Genomic DNA, 21,213 nt, shown 5'->3' with positions numbered 1-21,213 from the left:
GTGTCCAGTGTGGCAGTAACGTAAATCACACTTGGGCTTGGATATGGAGTATTTTTGTGGATGTACCCTGGGTGATCAGAATGAATGCTGGACTTGTTATGGGGGGAGCAAAATTACAGGAGATAAAGACCTGGAGGAGGCCTTTATCTGGTGGATGGTAAATCAAATATGAGTGAGGATGGCTATCTATGTTTTGGGCTACTTTAGCAAGGCCATAGCTGTAGATCGAGGAAGTATTCATTACCCTCTTTTCAGCACTTTTGAGACCTCAAGTCCAGTTTAGAGCCTCACAAGAAAGATGCTGACGAACTGGAAGGGGTGCAGATGAGGGCCGCCGACATTGTTAGGTGGCTGGAGCACATGGTGTCTGTGGAGAGGTGGAGGGAGCTGTGTGTGTTTAGCCTGAAGAAGAGAGGGCTTAAAGGGAATCTTACTGCTGCTCTTAATGAGTGGTTACAGAGAGGGGGGGGAGTTAAGCTCTTTTCAGCAAAGGGACGGGAGGCAACAGGCACAAATTGCAGTAAGGGGAATTCTAACTAGAATAAGGAAAATCACTTTCACCATGAGGGTGGTCAAGCACTGGATTAGGGTCCCAGAGAAGCAGTGGGATCTCCATCCCTGGAAGTATTACAAACTGGGCTGGACGTGGCCCTGAGCAACCTGATCTAACTTCTTAGTTAGCAAGAGGTTGGACAAGTGCTGTTCAATGAGCCTTTCCAATGTAAATTATTCTATGATTCTCTTCAAGATGAGGAAACAGTGTTGTTCAGAGTTGACTGTCTGTAATGGAAGGCAGTACTTTAGATGTTACCTCTGTGGTTGGCAGCAAAGATGTCGGATTTTAATTTGTGTTACAGGTTAGTGCACAGATATGCAAGTAAACTTATAAAACTGCGATGATTGCATTTAAGGTATTGCATCTAACATTACAGGCAAAAGGACAAGTAATATTTTGCAAGGCTGACATGTGGACAGGACTTTAAATTTACTTGGTGAGGATTTTGTGTTTGGAGAAAGCCATAGAGAATTAAAAATATAATAGGCAGGAGAGTATAATTTAAGTAATCTTTAAAGCTGTATAATCACCTCTGAGTTTTGAAAAATGTTTCTGTGCCATAACCCATGCTCCATATTGTTCTCTAGCTAGTAGGTGGAACCACTGGAGAAGTCCAGGCATAACAATCTGATGAATATTGTGGTGTTGAATGCTACTCCTAAATGTTGCTTGGTCTCACAAGTCATGTTTCTTGTACTTGCTCTGGGTGTTTGCTGCCTGACAGGTTCTGAAGTTCGGCGCTGGCAACTGGAATGAGAAGGAGCTTTCTCTTGCTTTTCCACATGCTCGCTCTCTCCTGTCCTTTCCCCTAACTCCCCTCCTAACACATGTGCATGAAATCAGTGAAGTGCATGTCACTAATGCTACGTGCTTATACATCGCTGAAGATGCTGCTCATCACATTGTCCTCAAGAACATGCTGAGGAGCAAAATGTTGTAAGCCTGAATTAGTGGAACAAGCATGGATTATGGGAGCAAAGCCCTTGTCATGAGATCAGCTTTCTTCTCATTAATAGGAGTTATCTTGAGCAATGTGGTTAGAGGCCAATTTCAAAACAGAAGGAAAAGGAACATCCTTGGTCTATCAGAACGGGAGGAAAAATTGAGACCGGGAAATAAGTGAGATGAGTTCTGCTCTAGTACATGTTTCAACATCTCATAGCAAATGTGGAGCAAAACTGATCTGCTTTGTAGTTTTTGTTGTCATTGGGGTTATGATAGTATTAGCAAAATTATCTTCTGAATTTCCGTCACTTGTTGCTTGCAAAAACAGAGCAAGAGTGAAGGAGTAATAGATACGTGTCTATCTAGGCATAGTAACTTTGCAGTCATTCATGATGTAAGTCACATTTTAATACAAAAACAAAACCCAACCACCCCAACCTTAGATTCTTTTAGAAATTGTTGCTCTTAATCTGTTTCCCTCTACAAGCCTACATTACAGTTGCAAAATGTTTATCTTCTTGGTCCTGAGTAACAGTTAATTCAAGTCTTGACCAAAACTTTTCTAGATTAGGATAACTTTTTTTCCCCAAGGTATTATTTATGTTGTTCTAGAACTGTAGCTAAGATAGCCAAGTGTACGGGTTGTCTCATGTTTGTAAGATGAAACGAATAGCAAGTTTCCCCTAAATAGTACAAAGCTAAGAAAAAAGTGTTGCTCCAGAATTGTAGAAAACCTGAAATATCAGCCCAGAGAGGTGTAGCCCTGAAACTTCTTAGGAGCTGGCATTGGAGAAGATTGATTCTTACACATAGACACAGTAAAGCCAGAGCAGTTAAAACTTCTAGAGGACTTTTTGTGATCTTTTTCTCCTTGTCCTTTCTGCAGCCTGTCTGTGTCCCTCTGGGACTTTGCGTTTCACTATCTGTAAATTTCCAGATATAGTTAAGTTCTCTACAAGAGTGACACTTGCTTATTAGAGACCATCATCTTCCTGAGTCATTGTATGCTTGTGGACAGTGGAAGTGTTCAGCAGGTTTTTTTATAGCACTGGGTTTCAGATTGTGCTGTTTCCTGTTGTAGTAAGTGCTTGGGAGAAGGTTTTGAGTGTATTGTGTAGAACAATAAATTACACTAATCAATACAGCTTTCTGAAAACCAAAAATACAGTATAAATTGGTATTGGTAACAATACAAATGTTCTGCATCCACGTAAGTTGAACGGTTTTTAATGAGATAAAATCTTAGCCTGAGATTAAGCAGTTGCACTATCTCTGTCAATTAGAATTGCCATCATTTCCACTCCACAAAAGGAAAGGACTGAAAAAAAAAAAAAATCAAGTAGAGGTTTTGCTGTATGAACCATTATGTTTCTAATAGGTGCTGCTGGGATGTGGGATAAATGGTGTATGAGTAAATGTGTCAGAGAGGTTTTTTGTGTGATTAAACAGTATAGGCAGGTCTATCTTTTTTGAGGATTTATTCATCTGCCTCTTTTTTTTTTTTTTTTTTTTTTTTTTTTTTAAATTAAACAGGAGATGATAGGTGGAAATGAGTCCTGTACTGCAGGACCGATTCCTATGTCCTACTTAACCTGCCTGACTTACATTCTGGGAGAATGGACTGGCGTGGAGCATATTGAAGATTATCTGAGTTATGCAGTCTACCTTTCATGGGTGCTTTTTCCACTCGCAGTAGTTTTACTACTTCCGGGGGTTCTCATCATCCTCTTCTACACTTCCATTCTCCTTCTTCATATTTATAAAAGGAAGAATGAACTAAAGGAAGCTTATTCCAATGATTTTTGGGGTGGTGCAAAACAGATGTTGGCTACCCTATGGGATGGACATGGAAGAATATGGCATGGTAAGCAAGATCTGACTTTTCATTAAAAACTGCTGAAGCTCTTATTCCTGGTTTACCTTTCAGGATTATCAATATCAATATATATCTGATTGTTGCTGCTGTTGCATGAAATCTAAAATTCAGGCCAATTTTTTTTTTTTCCATTTTATCAATGACTGCCAGTGGTGCTTGGGAGAAAAAAAAAAAGCCATTGAGACTTTTTTGGACGTAGAATTTTTTGTCTTATGCATTTATTCCTTTGCTGCTACAAAATAAGATCTTTCATCCAGTTGAACATATAAGCAGTTTTTAAAAATGGTTTAATTTTTTTTCTTTTTTACTTTTTATAACTACTCCTGGATTTCCTCATTCCAGGAGGACATGAAATGTTTGCTATGTTAAAAACTAGATCAATTAACTATATTTAAATGCCAGTTCCCTGACAGCTAGTATGTCAGCACGTTAGCATAATTTAATTGTACTTAACCAGTCTTTTACATACAACGCCAAATGATGGCTTAAAGGAGCACTTAGTGTCAGTTCGCTCACTAGTTGCTTCAAATTGACTTTAGAGCCCCAAACTGTTACAGAACCTTAATTTTTTTATTTTTTGTCTATGTATTTGACAATTGCGTTCTCTACTAGAATGTCAAAACTAAGGGCTCTATTCCTTGTCCTTCTACTGTTATTTCTTTTGTAAAGACATACTTAATAAATGATTTGGCTTTTCTTTCTAAGGAAATCATAAGCCTCTTTCAGAACCATTCAGTCTAGATGCAGCCAAAGGAGAAAGAGATGTTTAAGAGCAATTTACATGAAGAACAAATCCTTCTTGAAAATCATCTCTATTTGTTCTCTAGTCAAAGGGAAGCGGGTTTTCAGGGCATTGATAACCAGATGGTGCAGCGGCTGTATCAGATAGGCTTTGTAAGACTAAGATGTAACTTTCAAATCTAGGAAAGTACACTAGATCAAAATCAACAGCTACATCAAAGAGCTTAAAATGCTCACTTCACAATAAAAAGCTATTTACTTTTTTTCATAAGAAAATTATTTTTTTAAGGCTTTGGCTCTTTTCATCCTTAGTAACTTTTTCTTTTTATAAGGTCTAACTTTTTATTTGCGCAGGCAAGATTCTTATCCAGTCCCTTACTGACAGTGGTGACTTTTTTCTGCCCTGGCAGCTGCTTCCATGTTCTCTATACACTTCTCTTGCTAAAGAATGAAATGTTTTGCAATTGTATTTTTCCCCTGCTTGATTAATCAATGTATCATAGGAAGAACTTTTCATCCTGAAATCTCACAGCATCGGGACCACCCCCCCCATCCCCCCCAAACAACCCCACAACCAAAAAGCCCCAAACCCCAAACTGGTATGTGATACCTGGAACTTTACATATATTATGCAAATGCTAGATGTAGGTATCATTCTGATTATGATTGGCAGGCATAGAGCACAGTTAGTGGTACACTTGGTACAGATGATATGCTTGCAATATGTTGCAGCTCTACAGGTATAGAAAGTAAAATAGAGGGAGAAGAGTCAAGAGTACCTTCAGAATTAAAAAAACCCAAAAAACCAAAACCCAATGGAATGGGAATTGCAGACCTGATTAACTTTGGAAGAAGTGACAGGGTTTGGGGCTTTTTTGTTGTTGTTGTTGGGGGGGGGGGTTGTTTGTTTGTTTGTTTTTTTTTAAAAAAAAAACCACAGACAAGATACTGTAACAATACTTCTCAATATTAACTGAATATGTTCTATACTGATGCATTTTGATATTTTGTGTTAACTGAATATATTCTGCACTTAATTAGAAATGTAAGTTCAGTAAGAAACTTGTGTGTGTTTATGTATGTTTCAATTAAGCGTATAAAGCCCCAATTAGCTTTTAGTACTTAGTGACAGAAAAATGGAGCAAGTATAATTCTGAGAGAAGTAACAAAGATAAGCTTCATACTCTGGAGTAAAAGGTGACATGTAAATGGATGTTGTCATGTCAAATCTTCTTAAACAGTTACTGGTGGCAATGAACTTCATTTAAATAGTAGCCTGAAATAGTTGTGTTTTACCACTCCAATCCTTATTTTGATTTCTCTTGAATGGTTGGATTAAGAGGACTCTGCAGCCTTGAAGACAGTGAACTGAAAAAGTAAGGAAAAATTATACAGTTCAAGACAGTGAGGCTGGGTGTTTTGTTTTCAGGTTTTTTTTGTTGTTGTTCTTTCTTTAAATGTGGCTCTTCTGCTTTAAATTAAACTTGTATTTCCTGTGAAAGCAACTTAGTAAATGCTGCAAGTAATCTCTTGACTTTTTAGCAGTCACTTGGCTCTTAGCACTACTTAATAGCTATTGGTTTCAGTTTGCCAACGTGCCGGAGTTTCTTTGGGATAGAATTGTGTCAGACTTTGACATCTGTTATGCTTTAACACCTAACAGGTTATGAGCTTCATGGTGCCGAAAATATTCCTGAAGGACCAGGGCTTATTGTGTTCTATCATGGAGCTACTCCTGCTGACTGTATCTATTTCATGGCTAGACTTCTTATACAAAAGAAGAGATACTGCCACATAGTAGCTGATCATTTCGTCTTTAGATTACCAGGTAACATACTTCATTGTCAACAATTGGTTTAAGAACTCTAATTTATTTTTTATTTTTTTATGGTGTAGTTAATAAAAATTGTGCCACAGGAACACAGCTCTCAGAACAGACATTCAGACAAATTTAGTGAAAGTGCTGAGGTACAGCTGTCTCTAACGCGTTCTTTACAAACAAGAATGAGTTTATGAGACTGGCCCATGCAATAACCTGATGAAATAAACTGTTTGGAAGCAATGCTCTTAAAGTTGATAGTATTAATCTGGGGAGATGGATGTATTTTCGTATCCCACTCAGTTGAGAGTATGGAGGGCAGTGGAACCTGTCCCCAAGAAGACTGTTCCAAGTAGAATCTTTTTTGGAGGAAAGCTGTAGAAGTGTCCAACAAGTTTGTGTGAAACATGAGGTGAAGCGTGAAGAAAATGAAAAATATGTTTAGGGCAAGATTTTGGCTGGACAGCCTAGTGAAAAACACTGCTGATGGGTGAAACTAATTACGTGAGGGGTTTGGGTTTTGTGTGTGTGAAATACAGTAGTACCCAGTTCTTTTCCCAAGTTCAGTTTGTGACTAAAAATCTTTTAATTCTTTTTGTGAATTTACAGGAGTGTTCTGTAGTGTACTGATGCTTCTAGTGGAAACAACTCATATCAGAAAACTGTCCTTTTGTCAGTATAGTTTTACTTCAGACTTAATCCCTGAAAGCTGAACTTTTTTCATACTGGTAACAGCATGGCTTTGCCTCTACAACTGCTTTTGCCAACAGGCTAGGATTTGTCAGTTGATTATCAAATCTTTTGCATACAGCTGACTAACGTAACCTGTTTTGTAATTTAGATTTGGCTCCATATTGTCTGTATTATATCAATACTTACGCACAGTTGTTTATCAAGTGGGAGAGAATGTTGTTTTTCTTCATTTCTGCTTTAAAATAAGGTTCTAAGTGTGAGCATACTTTTGAGTCCCCCAAATATCATTTAGTAGCATCACAGAGACATCTGGCTGAATGGCTGGTCTTGAAGAATCGGGTTCAGCAGTATACCATCTAGCTAACAGCTGGTTTCTAAAGGCATTCCTCAGGGACTGATACTGGAACCAGCGCTGCTTAATGTTTTTATTTCACACCTGGGTGAGGGGTTAGAGCGTGCTTGCAGGAAGTTCATTGTTGATACCAAACTGGGGAAGCAGTCAACACACTGGAGGTTAGAGGTGGTATTCAGAGTGCCTTCACAGAAATGAACTGGCAGAAACATTACAAAGTTCAGCAAAAGCAAATATGAAGTTGTGCATCTGGGGCAGAGCAATCCCATGTGGCAGTACCCTGGGCAGAAGGTGGCTTTGCAGGAAAGGACTTTGGCATTGTAGTGGACAACAAGGTGAACCTGAGTCAGCAGCGTGCCCTTGCAGCAAAGATGAACTGCACACTGAGCTTTTTTTTAGCAGGAGTGTGGCCAGCAGGCTGAGTGAAGAGGTTTTTTCCCTTGGCTTGGCACCTGTGCAAGCACGTCTCGCAATATGGTGTCCTGTTTTGGACTCCCCAGTACAAGACAGATGTTGACACACTAGAGCATGTTCAGTGGATGATGGGGGGCTGGAGCACACAATGTATGAGGAGAGGCTGAGAACTGGGTTTTTTTGGCCTGTACCAGATAAAGATGGGGGAAGATATTATCGCTGTCTTCAGCAACCTAACGGGAGGGTGCAGGGAAGAGGGAGTCAGACTCTTCTGACAGGTGCATAGTGATAGAATGAGAAGCAACAGAGAAGTTGCAACACAGGAAATTTTTATTAGATGTGTGGGAAGGTATTTTACCACCTGAACAGATTGCCTAGACAAGTTGGGGAATCTCCATCCCCGGAGACTTTCAAAACTCTGCTGGGTGAGGCCCTGAGCAGCCTGATCTAGTTGGACCCGCTTTGAGTGGGAGGTTGGACTAGTTGACCTTCAGAGGTCCCTTCCAACCTACATAATTCTTTGGTTCTGTGAGTGAATTAAGACTGTTCAGGGAAGATGAGCCCAAAGAGCCCAGGTAATGTTCTGGACTGTGTCTCAAAATCTGCAGAATAATCTATGACTGGCAACTCAGATAGATGGTGCTTCTCTTGTGAATCAAACCAGAAAGACTGCCATAATTTTATCCTAGTACTAAGACTGCCTGATCTTGATTAAGTCTTCAGATTAAATTGGATGCCTTTTCAGAAGATGTTTTAGTTAACCAAAAGTTATTATGCTCAATGCAGGAGAAATGGGGGACGTGGGATAGGGGGTGCATTTGGAGAGTCTGTAGGCTGTTAGACACACTTGGATTAGCTGGTTTAATGACCCTTCTTTTTTTATGATTATTGAATCTACTATGAATAGCTGTGAGGAATGGCTTGTCCCATGAATCTGAATCTTGGGTCCATGCCAGTATGCAATTGCCAGTTTGCAGTCTCATTGCATCCTCTGCATTGGGCACTGCTGTCCTGAATTAACTGCAATTAACTGGAGTGTGTTTGTAAAATGTTGCTCTGCCTCCTAGGGGATGCATGAACCTGCAAGGTGTCAAACATGCCTCTCCCTACTGCTTAGTCTTGAAAGATACAGCTTGATAACTTGTGGAAGGGAATCTAACCTAATAGGAGACTTCCTATAGATACCTGGAGATTCCTATTGAACATTGCGTAATGCGTCTTTCTTTCACATCGATGCAAAAGGAAACTATTAATTGTCTCAATTTATGCTGTATCAGTACTATGTATGCTTCTGTTGCTTGCGTTTTGGGGCAGAAGGATATGAAATATGGTCCTGTTTTCCTTTTAAATACTGGAGGTTAGTCACAGAAAAAAAACATTCCAATGGTTTCTGGTTCTTGTAGATTCTCAGCTGTGTAATGCTCAGGAATACATTGATTTCTCTGAAGTTGAGTTAAGAGAAAATCTTTTTCCAAAGAGTGCAGTGAAGACAGAGATGTCACTTGTGTTCTTCTCTATCACCCTCTCCTATAGTATGGGCCATGTCTGCTTCCTAGAGTCATCTGGGAGCCCTCTTTAAAAGGTTGCCTGCTATTTTAGGGATCTGAGACAGTCCCTCTCCTGTAATGTCCCAGAGGAAAGGAGCTGTGGCTTCTTGTCTGTTACATACACAAGGTGTTGCAAAGTGTCTTGTGGACTAGATGTTCTGCAGATACACAGGCGTGGTTACCTACAATTGTGGATGGTTGGATTCAGTGGCCTAAATGATTCCTCTCTGTCTGTGGTCCTAAGGGTCAACCATAGAAAAATGATGACATCTTTGCCATTTTTCTACCAGGTAGCTGACAGTCCCTATGTTACAGTCACTGGGGCTAAGTTAGAGAAATTTATATAGCGCACTTATTGGGATGAGTGTTAAATGCATTACTGGGTACTATCCAAAGGGTGTTCAAACATTGGTGGAGACACAGTGTTGTGGAAAACAGGAGAAGGGTGTGCTGGGGCAATGGGCAGAGTCCAGGTTGAACTGCAGAATAAAATTAATTTTGGACTTCTTGGTATTTGGAAAAATTAGCATCCCTTCATGCTCTGGAAGGCTGAAAGACTGTGTTTAGATAATTTTGAGAGTTGTTTTGTTGTTTAAAGTGGAAAAAGAGATTCTCGGTCACCTTCATGCAACAGCCGGTTACTATGCCAGTGTTTCTTCTGACTCCATGATGACCTTTACCTTCGGCACAGAGTACCCTAGCTGTCCCTTCAGGGCCACTGCACTAGTTCCTGTCTCTCTGCTGCTCTAACAGAGCCAGGTTCTTCCTCTTTGCTACTGGAGCAGAGATGTTGATAGTAATGTATGATCTGCTGGCTAGGCTATGAGGTACAGCTCAGAATATGAGGTTTATACTAAATGTCAAGGGGGGAAATACGGCTGAGAAATTTTATGAAGACTTGAAACCCCACCCCACCACTATTCTGTATTACAAATTTTTGCCTGTATTCTGCCCATATTCTGTTCTTGGTTTTTTCTGACCTATGAACTAGACAGACTCATGGTCTTGCTCTATCACAGCCCCCTCCCCTCCCCCCCTTCCCCAGCATGTCCAATGCAGAAGGGAAAACTGTCTTCACAGCTTCTGCTTCCTTGGAGTCTCTTTTCATGCTCAGCTCAACACTTCTCATTACTGTTTCATCTCTCTCCTGAATTCACTGACAGAAGGGGCTTAGACACAGGCAGCTTTCTAGCACCAGGTACATTCTGGAGAGCTTTAATTAGTTTGGGAATGTAAAACATTGTAAAAAACCAGCTATTTAAGATCCCACAAACAAAGCAGCCGAGAGAAATTAAATTACTTCAGGAAAACTCTATTTCACATGTCTTCTGTGCAAATGCTCCTAGATGAAGACTGCTAGTGCCATCAGCAGTGTGCGAGGCAGGCACAGCAGAATATGAGACAGGTGTAATAGAGTTTGTGTTCTGTTGTCATGTTTATGGACAGATCCCAGTTGTGTGTAGATATAAATCAGTAATTATACTCACACCAACTACAAAGACTGGTTAGAGATCAGAATTTAGTTAAGAATAAACTAATGATATGCTGCCTCATGCTTTCCTTCCCAAGCCCTTAGTTTATGCGGTCTGTAAGAGAAGACAGCTCTGTCTTCTTAACTATATTTGGACTCTTTCTCAGTGAGTCTGTATGTAATAAATGTATGCTCATAGTAACAACTATTCATTTGTTAACCTGAGGTTAAAAAATGAAGATCTGTTATTGAGGGGCAAACTCTACTAGGTTGGTTCTGTGTCCTTGTCTATGGCTGATAAGGTTGTTTGCCTCAGTGGGAAGCTTGAAGAAAGAGAAGTAATCTTTCCCATACTGCTCGGTTATCTAAAGTTCCCATTTTGGTATGCAGTACTCATAAATACTGTATAAATTAAAAATTTATTGAACCAAGTGAACATGATTGATTTCCAGCAAACAGAGGTTTATGCTAGTTATGTTCTTTCACATTAGACTAGCTGTCTAAATTGGTGAAGCCAGTGCCCATTTGATGCTTGTAAGCAAATTTTTGATGTTCTGCTGTTTCTTGAAGAGTAGGGTCAGTATGACATTTCAAATTCGAGATGATATGAGGCGTTTATGTAACTTTACAGTTGAACACTTCAGTAAATGAAGAATCTTAACTTAAGACGAATATACCCAACCCAGGCTTGCCAGATGCCTTTTTGTGTGAAAGGCCATCCGAGTACTCACAGACTGAACCAGGGAGTCAATTCCTGCAGTGATCTGCAACGCAGAGAATGCTGCATTTTCTTTGTCATTCCCCTTCTTGTGCACAGACTGCTCTTTGTTTGCCAAAGTTAACAAAACAAAAAAACCACAATAATTTGCTGGTATTTTCTTTTGTTGCATTTTATTAGGACTGTGCTACGTTTGAAAAGTAGAGCTTGGGCAAGGAACCAGTGCCCTGGAGCTGACTTGACAACTCCTTTGAAGAACACATGAAAGATGTCACACAGTGCTTGCCAGTTTTTTCCAGTTTAGTCCTGATTGTGAGGTAGCAGCTGACTTTACTGTGACAAAAAGCCACTGAAACCCCTAAATCTTCAACTTTTTACGCCAAAATTTATAAGCAGGACTTAATGCTTCAGTCCCTCTAGAAACATCTTTCATTTGGGGTTACAGGTTATTAGACAAGTAAGTTTTAGCCATTGTGTTCTGTGCTGGGAATCTGTACTGAATGGTAGCATGAATTAACATTTTCTGAATTAATATTATCTTACCCTACAGGTTTTAAAATATTGCTTGATGTACATGGAGTTATGCATGGACCAAAAGAAGAATGTGTCAGTGCTCTGAAGAAGGGCTGTCTGATAGCCATTGCCCCAGGTGGAGTTCGGGAAGCACTCTTCAGTGATGAAATGTATACTATTATCTGGGGTAATCGGAAGGGCTTTGCTCAGGTGGCCATTGATGCAAAAGTGGTAAGTATGACAGATCACAAAAGAGAAGCAAAGAATGCTAACTTATTAGTACTTTCTTCCAGGAAAAGCTGGTTTATTTATCATATAGTTGATGTTATATTGCTGAGTGTCATGGATATGGTCTACTTGCTCTCATAACTACATTTCAAGACTCTTTTTGTTGCTTTTGATAAGAAGGCTTTGGAGTCAACTAGGAATAGCGTGGTCAGGAAATCCAGAGTTTAAAAGAATGAGAGATGAAATCCAGGACAGTTTCTACATTACAAGCTTGTGCTGTTTTACCATACCTGGTCAGGATTGTGATAGCTCAACCCTGACCAGAATGGTTGGGAAGCAACCATGCATCAACATTTCTGTTTTCCCTACCACTGAAGTGTACTGTGACCCAGCACAGTATAGACTCTCTGGCATTATGTACTGTATTGGCATTCTGTGGTAGTAGGAGATGTCTAGGGCATACAGAGGCAGGAGGAGATGCTGCTCACTAGTGTGAACTGTCTCTTCAGGTCTAATATATAGCATTGTGCTTGATCAGCAGGCAGATAATTATTCATATGGGACCAACTGTGAAAGGCACATAAGTGTATGATATATTTGAATTGTAATTATTTTAATAATAATTTCAGAGTCCCTCTTGTTCTATATTTGTACTTGAAAGATCTGTGCATATGACCGTAGGTCTGCATATGCCTAATTTGAAAGTAAGTCTTACACCAAGAGTTTTATATTTAGGTACTGTCAAAGAGAGACTAGTTAAATCTCTGGATTTTATACAGAAATAGAATACTTTTAAGACCCAATTTTAAGTGTGCATAACTTTTTCTCAGAAGGAAAATAACACTGTTTAAACAGGATATTTTCAATAGACTTAGATTTTACTAATATATTGTAATAGCATATGAAAGGCCGTACTTGGGATTCAGCTATGGTTGTATTAGTTATATTTATTTTATTGAATTTGTGTTCAGTTCCCTTTATGCCCTCACAAAGGTCTTGCACCTTCATCCCCTCCCTAAAAAAAATCCTGAGAGATGCAGCAGAATAGGAATAGTTTCAGAGGCAGGCTGAAAGTGGGGAAAATATCTTTATTTAGATTAAAAATGAACTTTAAGTCACCTTTAATTGTGAGCATAAGTCCTCATGGAAAGAAAAATGTGTCTAAAACATCAGAAAAATGTGTCTAAAACTGGGACCTTCAATTTCTTGAAGTTGTTTCATTTCAGCAGTTTGTTTGCAAGAATTTTTGTCATATAAACCAGCTTGGTACATACAAAAATCACTACCTCTGTGTCAAAAGTAAAATGTTCCAAATAAGATGGTTCTAGAATAAAGAAGTTTGTTACCATTCAGTTTAGGCAACTGCACTTCTTTTTATTCTCTATAGTTGGCATTGGATTATTTACAGACTTCCCCCCTCCTCCCCAAAAAACCCAACATGATACCTGTCTGAAAACTTTCATTTACTAGCTCATCTCCATGCTTGTTTAAAAAAGTTTGAAAGAATCTGAATGTTTGAAAATCACATAGTCTGTATTTCTGATGATGCTATGTACACTGAGTACATACTATAAAATGATATTAAAAAACTTCATGCAGTAATGGACCCCCCCTGGTTCATGTAAATCTTGACAGCTGTTTTCAAGTTCAAAAACAGCAATAAAAACTTGAAATATTCAACACCATTCCAAATATTCATCAGCAGAAGTAAATCATGGACATGTACTGAATATGACATATCGTATGGGAAGCAATACAATCAGCATAGCAGAGATGAATCAGACAAGTTTGGGGTCCCAATCCTCTGAATTCTTCCCTTTGAGCATAACTACAAATTAAGCAACAGGTTTAACCACTTAAGTCACAACTGTGCAAACAGTGCTAGACGAGCAGATGCCTAAATGCTCCATAGGTTCTGAAAGTCTGGGCTGCTTTGAGAAAATGGACTTGCTGAAACAGTGACTCACTGAAATCTCATGGTATTCTCCAACTTGAAACCTCATGGCAGATGGTCGCAGAAGAACTTTGGTTTGGTCTCTCTGTGTCCTTGTCTGAGAAACACTTCTGAAATTAATTTGCTTGTTGGATTTAAGTGAGGTAGAAGTTTTTAGATAGTGCTATCTTCATTAAATTCTTAATTATTTTTTTTCCCTCCTAGCCCATCATTCCTATGTTTACACAAAATGTTCGAGAAGGCGTTAGGACATTAGGAGGAATAAGTAAGATATTTTCTATTTTTTTGTAGTTTATTTTTCCATATGTGTTTAGCCTATCTCTGTAGAAATAATCCCCATATAAATTTGAGATTTAAAACAGCCTTGTTTCTGGAGGTTTGCTCTCCAGTAGAGTTCAGAGATGTTATTAGGATTTAATATTAGCACTAGATGTGGTATTGGCTCATCTAAGTTACTCTCCACGTAACAGTATGCCTTCACAGAAGCAGTAGAAGAAAGGAAAAAGCCAGAAAAAGGCAAATAGTTTTAGAGCACTTTTTTTCTCTGCTTATATCTGCTAGGCCAGCTCTAGGTTTTCTGCTGTCTGTTAAGAAGCAAAGCAAACAGGGGTTTGCAACTAACATGTACTTTCTTTAAATGTTCTCTTAAAGCTCTCTGCTTACACCTCTACCTGTACCTAAACTTCAAATGGTTTGAAATATATTTAATCTGTAGTTGGTTTACTGTTCAGCACTAAACCTGTGGTTCCTCACAAAACTTTGTATTTGCCTGCTCTCTTTCCTCACCTCTATGGGGACTTCGAGCCAGCACATGAATAGATGGGTATATGGCTGAAGGGTCCACCTCTGGGATGATTAGATGCCCACATCTCTGCTGATCTGCTAGTGTCAACACCCCTTTTTTCGTATTTTCCAACTTACCATCTAGCAGGAAGGGCCTGAACAGTCTCCTCCATGCCACATGTTCTGCCTCAAGTATGGCATCATCATCTTCATCAGAGGACTGCAGGGCAAAACAATTCTGTTTCTCTCCCCCTCTAATTAAAAGCTATATATTACATGGAGAAAGCCAAGGCATCTGATGTAGATGTGCAGAATAATTCACACTTTCGTTAGGTTGTACAAAAATAAACAGCAATTAATTGTTGGCTGTGTTCAGGAGAATCCTCCCAAACAAGCAGAAATTTAAGCCAAAATCATTCATGCTACTTATATTCTACAGCAGGGGTGCTAGAGGAAGTGGATTCTGTTGATCACTGGAGGCATTACTCCAGTTTCAATAGTTTTGGAATATTCTTTGTTCTTATAGGTTGCATACAGAAAATTCCACATCTTGGTCAGTAAGGATTTTCTTATGCCAACACCTCAGTTAAAGGAATTTCTTGTCTAAAATTGAGAGAGAGAGTATTAGCACCCATTCTGCGAGGAAGCTGTTCTGGTTACATTTGGGCTAGATGCTTAGAAGGTGGCATGTGGGGTAGAAGATGTGTCTCCTTAGAGCGGATATAGAAATACCTGTTTTTTCTCTCTTTTTATATTATTTCACTGCAACCAGTGTGTGATCTGAAAGGGCAATTCAGCGTTTTAGCATGACTGGCCTTTAGACAGATAAGACAATTTCTGATCCTCTAGACCTCAGTGGGACTGAACAGAACAGTCTTCCAATACTAGTTTCTTATGCTAACCTGTAAAATTAGGTGAACCGTAACCTGTATTGTGTAGCATTCCCTTCTTTTCCAGAGAGGCAGCTACTGGATTTTTCTCCTCTTCTTCCTTCTCTTTGCAGCTACTCTTTGAAGGAGAGATATCTTGCGAAGTTAGGGTGGAAACAAGTCTGACATTAGCATTAACGCAGCTTTTTGGAAATGACAGTCAAGGGTAGAATAGCACTTGAGATGACACATTGTTTGAGAATCTGGGTCAGGGGCTGGATTACTTGACAAGCCGGTTTTAAGACATACTGGGAAAAAACCTACAGAATAATCTCAGTCTGTCTGTCTGTTTGTCTCCCCCTCCCCGTCTCCACCCCTCTCCCTTCTTCTTCTCCTGCTTTCTCCCTTCCCCCTGAATTTTTTCACATTAGAAATATTTAGGTCACTATATGAACGTATTAGATTGCCACTAGTTCCTGTGTACGGTGGGTTTCCAGTCAAGCTTCGTACATTTATCGGAGAACCCATTCCATATGAACCAAATATAACTGCTGAGGAACTAACTGCAAAGGTAAGACAGATATGCATATATATATTTAAAATATTGACTGTTCTGGTAGAAAACACTGGAATACTCTTGTCAAGATAGTGATTTCTGCCTTGGAGCTAGATATAGAAGTTGGTGGAATCATGGTAAGCTTTGGACTTGCTTAACGCTGAAGGTCCTTCTTAAACACTATCTTTTTATTACTATACCTTGCAGATGTTCTAGGCCTTTTGAAGTCAATACTGTACTTTGTATTTGCTTTGAGAAACAACTTGCTTTAGGGACTGAAGTTCAGTCAGATAAGACTGCTCTGAGTTGAGAAAGTCATAAGTACTTCACCCAGAGAAAGTGTTCCGTTTTTGGCCTTTTCAGAAAGGTACTAATGAAACCTCTCAAATATAGCAAATCTGTGGCCACAAACTGTTTCAATTCCATACAATAAAAAAATTTAAGGTAAATCATTTCACTGCTTTGTTGAGTGTGTTTCAGTTTATATTTCCTCCAACTTCCTGCCCAACAAATTAACTTTTGAACATTCCCCTGGTTCAGATTTAGGTGGTTTATAAAAAGGATTGTCAGGTTCTTATGTTCATTCATTTTATTAATAGGCTTCACACTACAGAAGCGTAAAACCTAAGTGATGGAGCAGTCGGAGGGGGCTGAAATAGCCATTTTTGGAAGCTCCACAGATGGTCACTTCTAGCATTCTGAGACTCTCACACTCTCTTCACTTGAGAGAAAGAGATTTTTCTTCTTGACCATGCAGGTGTCAGTTCAGTTGTCTCTCCTGTTTACCCTCTGATTAGATCTCTGCAAAATGACATCTTAACATGTTTATCTGCATTATCTTATGCCCTGGTTATGGAAAACTGATTCTTTCTTTTGGGGGTTCAGTCTGACAGGAGTTTAGAACTGTTGGCTTTCAGGAGAGAATGTGTGTTTAAGTGACTTTCAAACATGCTTTGGCATCTTCTGTTTGTGCCAACCCTCATTTGCTTCTGAATCAAGTGCAAATTCTGCTAGATAAGGGCCCTAGAATGTGAATCCCCTAGGATCCTAGTTACAGTGATTTTAAAATTGTATTTCATGTTTCAGGCTGTGGCACAGTATGCATTTTCCCGTTATATATAGAAAAAATTAAGCTCAAATTATTTGCCTAATAGAAATTTTAGATTTGCAGAGACACTTAGGACCATCTCTATAAAGAGATGTGGGCAGGAACCTTCTCCCAGGACTTAACAGTTGATCACATACTTCATGTAAACAGTGGGAGCTTGTACCAAGAATCAGTTTTCCCCTTGCTGACCACTGGTTTACAAAGGCAAATAGTTCTCCATTCTGTCTCTGACCTTAAGAATTCAGTAGTCTGTGCTTCACTAGGCAGAACAGGAAGGTTACAGCATGTCCTCACCATAGCTTTTGCATACTGCCCTGGTTTTGAATGTTCCTCATAGAACTTTTATATGGTACGAATGGCTGCTATTAACTTTTTGGCCTGCTATGTTTTTGAGTGAAAGTGAATGCTGCTGTCCTGTGCAGTATTTTAGGTGTGGTCCAAGTGTGCTTTACAGGACCAGCTCCTTTAGGGGACTTGGGTGCAGGGATAATTCCTTTGTACAAGCCAAATGTGCTGACACACAGCTGTGTTTCCAGTGCTGCTTCTGAGCATGTGTAGAAGCAAAGTTCCCACATACTGGAAGAGTGTTACTGATGCAAACCAGGGCATAGGCAGAAGTTTCTGAATTGCCGTACAGCACACAGGCACTGACATGCTTTATAGATCTAGGTGTCTTCATTAATTTACTCCATCATCATTTTAGTATTGCATATCACTAATAGAGCTTGTGAACACAGCTACCAGAGATAAATATACTAGTTTGTTGATCTGTTTCTTGGCAGTGATCTCACAAACACAGCCTGTGGGCTTAAATATGGAAAAATAGTATTTTGAACTTGCAGTAGTTCTGTGACATCTGAAAGGATGAAGAGAGCCTAGAAATTGTGTTAATGTATGAACAATATAAAGATGACTTAATCTGACCAAAACCGTTTCTCTTTCCTTACAGACAAAAGCAGCACTCCAAGCTCTAATAGAAAAACATCAGAAAATACCAGGAAATATATTTAGGGCTTTAATGGAACGATTTCAAACACAAAAGAAGGAAGATTAAGGTCTTCCGAATAAAATACTATTTAGTTATAGTAACTTATTCATTCTTCTAATAATAGATTTTAAATACTGTCCTTATGATACTGCTGTATAATTTAAGATATAAGACACTTTCCCTTGCCCTTCCCCCTGTCCAGTATCAAGCTCAGGAACCCAAACTTCAAATCATTCGTAATGGGACAAAGCTTAGTCTTTGATAAATGCATTCCTATCTTGAAAACGTTTTTTTCCAAAATGACACTGGAAGTCTTTATGTACATTGTCACTTGTCTTTTTTCTTTTGTGGGTTTTTTTCTCCCCGCCTATGGTTGCTCTTTAACCTGAATGTTAGACCTGCTGTAGAGCTAGGGTCTTACTGTCTTGATCATCATCACTGTAACTAGGTTTTGCAGGCCAGATTAATGCCATGCAGCATTTATGAAAACTTTCTTTAGGTCATTACTCTTGTGTTGCTGGAAAACAGTCAACCTTTTGTGGCTTGCAGAACCTCTAGCTATGCCTGCAAAACCTATGGTGGAAAGTGGTTAGTTTTACTGGGTGAACTCAGAAAGAGTTTGGAGGAGTGAAAATTGATTAGAGAACTGCAGTGAACCAAGGAAGTTTGTTACGGAAACTACTCTGATGCTGTGAATGAGAACCCTATGGCACAGCTGCTATTCCATGCTGAGCCATATTGGATATCTGCCCTTGAGTAGAGAGTTGTTGCGTATACTTCTCAATGAACCTGCAAATTCTCCTTTGAAAGAATGAGCCAAGCATTTAAACTTTAAGAAGTGGAAATGAGAGTACTGTTGAGTAACATAAGCTCATAAAGCTTTATTTTGAAGGAAAGAAAATATTAGTACAACGCTTCTTTTAAAAGTAGTAGTTCTTTTGAAAAACAGGATAGACATTCCCAAATACCCTTTAAATCTAGTGTATTTGTAAACTGTTAAACATCCATATTCTTCACAGTTATTTACATAAGTTATTAAATCAGGGTTGGGAGGGAAATCGTATACACTTTCCTTAAGTGAAAACAATTGAATGAACAGGAAAGTTGCAGGATTGGGCTTTTGTGCACTTACAGTAAACTATATTATTATATTTTTTCTGAACTAAAGCCTACGCTTTTATTGTTCAAATAGGAAATATCTGAAATATTTCTTCTGATTCCCAGCAAGTTTAAGCTACAGTTCTTAAATTAGCATCTGGGAACTCCTTAGTTTTGGGATAGAGGACAAATTCCTCAAGGAAAGACAAAAGAGGATTTTGCTATATTATGTGGTTTCCTTTCAGTATTGTTGGGGTTTGACCTTTTCTTAAAACAAAAACAAAAACAAAAACAAAACAAAAACCAAAAAAACCAACAAACAACAAAACCAAAAAACAAACCCCAACTTTTGAAAGAGCAATTGAATTCAATTTGGTATCCATTCCTCCCACCATTTAAGCACATGCTTTGCTTTATACTCTCATAAATGTGTAAATTAGTGAGATTACATAAATGCATGTGGATGATGCCCTATGTTAGAAAAATATGACTTTATGGGAAAGTCTATAAACTATGGTTTACAAAAAGCAAAGAGCTTACTTATTTTATGATGTTATTTTACATCGAAAGCATTTTATGTGGTGTTGAATTAAATTTTTTAAAGTTTGGGAAAGAATCACATTATGTAAAAGCAAATGCCCATTCTGAAGTTTTTTAAATGACTTGGGTTTTATTTGAAGGCAAGATTGTGTTCTTTTTAATTTATCTGAATGTTTTTAAAAAAATATTATGTTAACACAGTATGTCATTAAAAGTGATAATGCAAATTCCTACATTGGAGTATAACTTAAGTATGACTTTGTTTTTACTGTCCATCTTGAGGAAAATGTAATCAGTCTATATTGTGAAATTCTGAAAGGCAGCTGCACGTATTTCGTGTTAAGGTTGCGTATATGTAAAAGAAAACTCAGTCTAAAAGGTTCTGTTAGACATGAACAGACATTTGTGAACTGAGATTTTGTAAAATTTATTTTACTAAATATGTGGGCTGTTTGATGCAGTTTTGTCCTTTTAAGTATTGAAAGATGTGTATAAAAAATGAAGGGCAGTATTGGTACTCTAAGTGTTCATATTTGTATAGGCCTTTCATATTTATTTCTCTATATAAAAAATGTATAGAAGACACCTTTCGAATAAAATTGATAACTGGAACAGGCTTCTGAAGTTTTGTGTTGTGTTTGAACTAAATGAAATTATACATGGCCTGCCCTGCTGAACCCTGAGTGGTTTTGAATGGCGTGTAATACCCTTCAGAAGCTCTTCTTGCCTAGTGTCTGAATAGGGGTGGAAGGATCAAAGCCCCAGAAGGAATGAATTAAAGGGTAAATAATTCAGACAACAGTGGAATAAAGGACAAAAGTCACATGAGCAATAAGGTCTGACTTTTAATAGTTGTTATTAGTGCTGGAAGAGGCCTTAACAGGCACTGCAATACCACTTTAGTTACATTTAAGCTTCCACAACAGAAAATATGTTCTAAATACTGACTAGTAAGGTTTATTTATACATACTTGGTGTGTAAATGATTGCCTACTTTATTTCATTGAAAAAGGGGGCAGACCTGCAGAGAGACTCTTACAAGGAAGGTAATAGACATGGCTTAATTTTAGCTGATTTGGTTTACTGTGCATCAGGCAGAAGTATTTAAAGGAGATTTTAGCAGCACTAGACTAGACTGCTGATTGCCTGGTTAGTCTCTGGAAATGCTGAAGATGTTCCAGGTTTCTCCATGTGAACAGCATAACCAGAATATGCATTTTCAGGTTGTTTGGAAGTAGAAATAGACTGACTGCTGTACTGACAGGTATTTGTCGTTATCTCTCAGCAAGACCCAAATCTCCTACTGGCCAATTTACTGTCCTGTTGTGTAATAGCAGAGCTCAGTCTGAACATCTATTATTAGGAAGCTTTCGTATGAAATTAATCACTGTAAATGCAAGGTAGAGCACTTAATCAGCATTGTCAACACAACTGTGTGGTTCAT

General features: G+C 38.7%; 1 protein-coding gene across 1 annotated transcript; it reads left to right on the top strand.

The window, feature by feature from the left end:
* The first annotated feature begins 1,461 nt into the window (after positions 1–1,461).
* Positions 1,462–20,385, top strand: LOC104324129 (DGAT1/2-independent enzyme synthesizing storage lipids). The gene is made up of 7 exons (XM_009928125.2): positions 1,462–1,675; positions 3,035–3,365; positions 5,782–5,946; positions 11,683–11,876; positions 14,032–14,092; positions 15,911–16,050; positions 18,093–20,385. Exons 2-7 carry the CDS (start codon positions 3,038–3,040, stop codon positions 18,195–18,197), a joined length of 993 nt encoding a protein of 330 aa, XP_009926427.1. The 5' UTR covers positions 1,462–1,675; positions 3,035–3,037; the 3' UTR covers positions 18,198–20,385.
* The last annotated feature ends 828 nt before the right edge of the window (positions 20,386–21,213 follow it).

Source organism: Haliaeetus albicilla, chromosome 3 (genome assembly GCF_947461875.1).
Source record: "Haliaeetus albicilla chromosome 3, bHalAlb1.1, whole genome shotgun sequence".
In the NCBI taxonomy this organism is placed as follows: domain Eukaryota; kingdom Metazoa; phylum Chordata; class Aves; order Accipitriformes; family Accipitridae; genus Haliaeetus; species Haliaeetus albicilla.
This window is presented reverse-complemented; position numbering and strand designations above follow the sequence as displayed.

Coding starts and splice junctions, on each gene's coding strand:
- LOC104324129 (XM_009928125.2), top strand. CDS start 3,038: ATGATAGGTGGAAATGAGTCCTGTACTGCAGGACCGATTCCTATGTCC. Junction 3,366..5,781: donor ACATGGAAGAATATGGCATG/GTAAGCAAGATC, acceptor AACACCTAACAG/GTTATGAGCTTCATGGTGCC. Junction 16,051..18,092: donor CTGAGGAACTAACTGCAAAG/GTAAGACAGATA, acceptor CTTTCCTTACAG/ACAAAAGCAGCACTCCAAGC.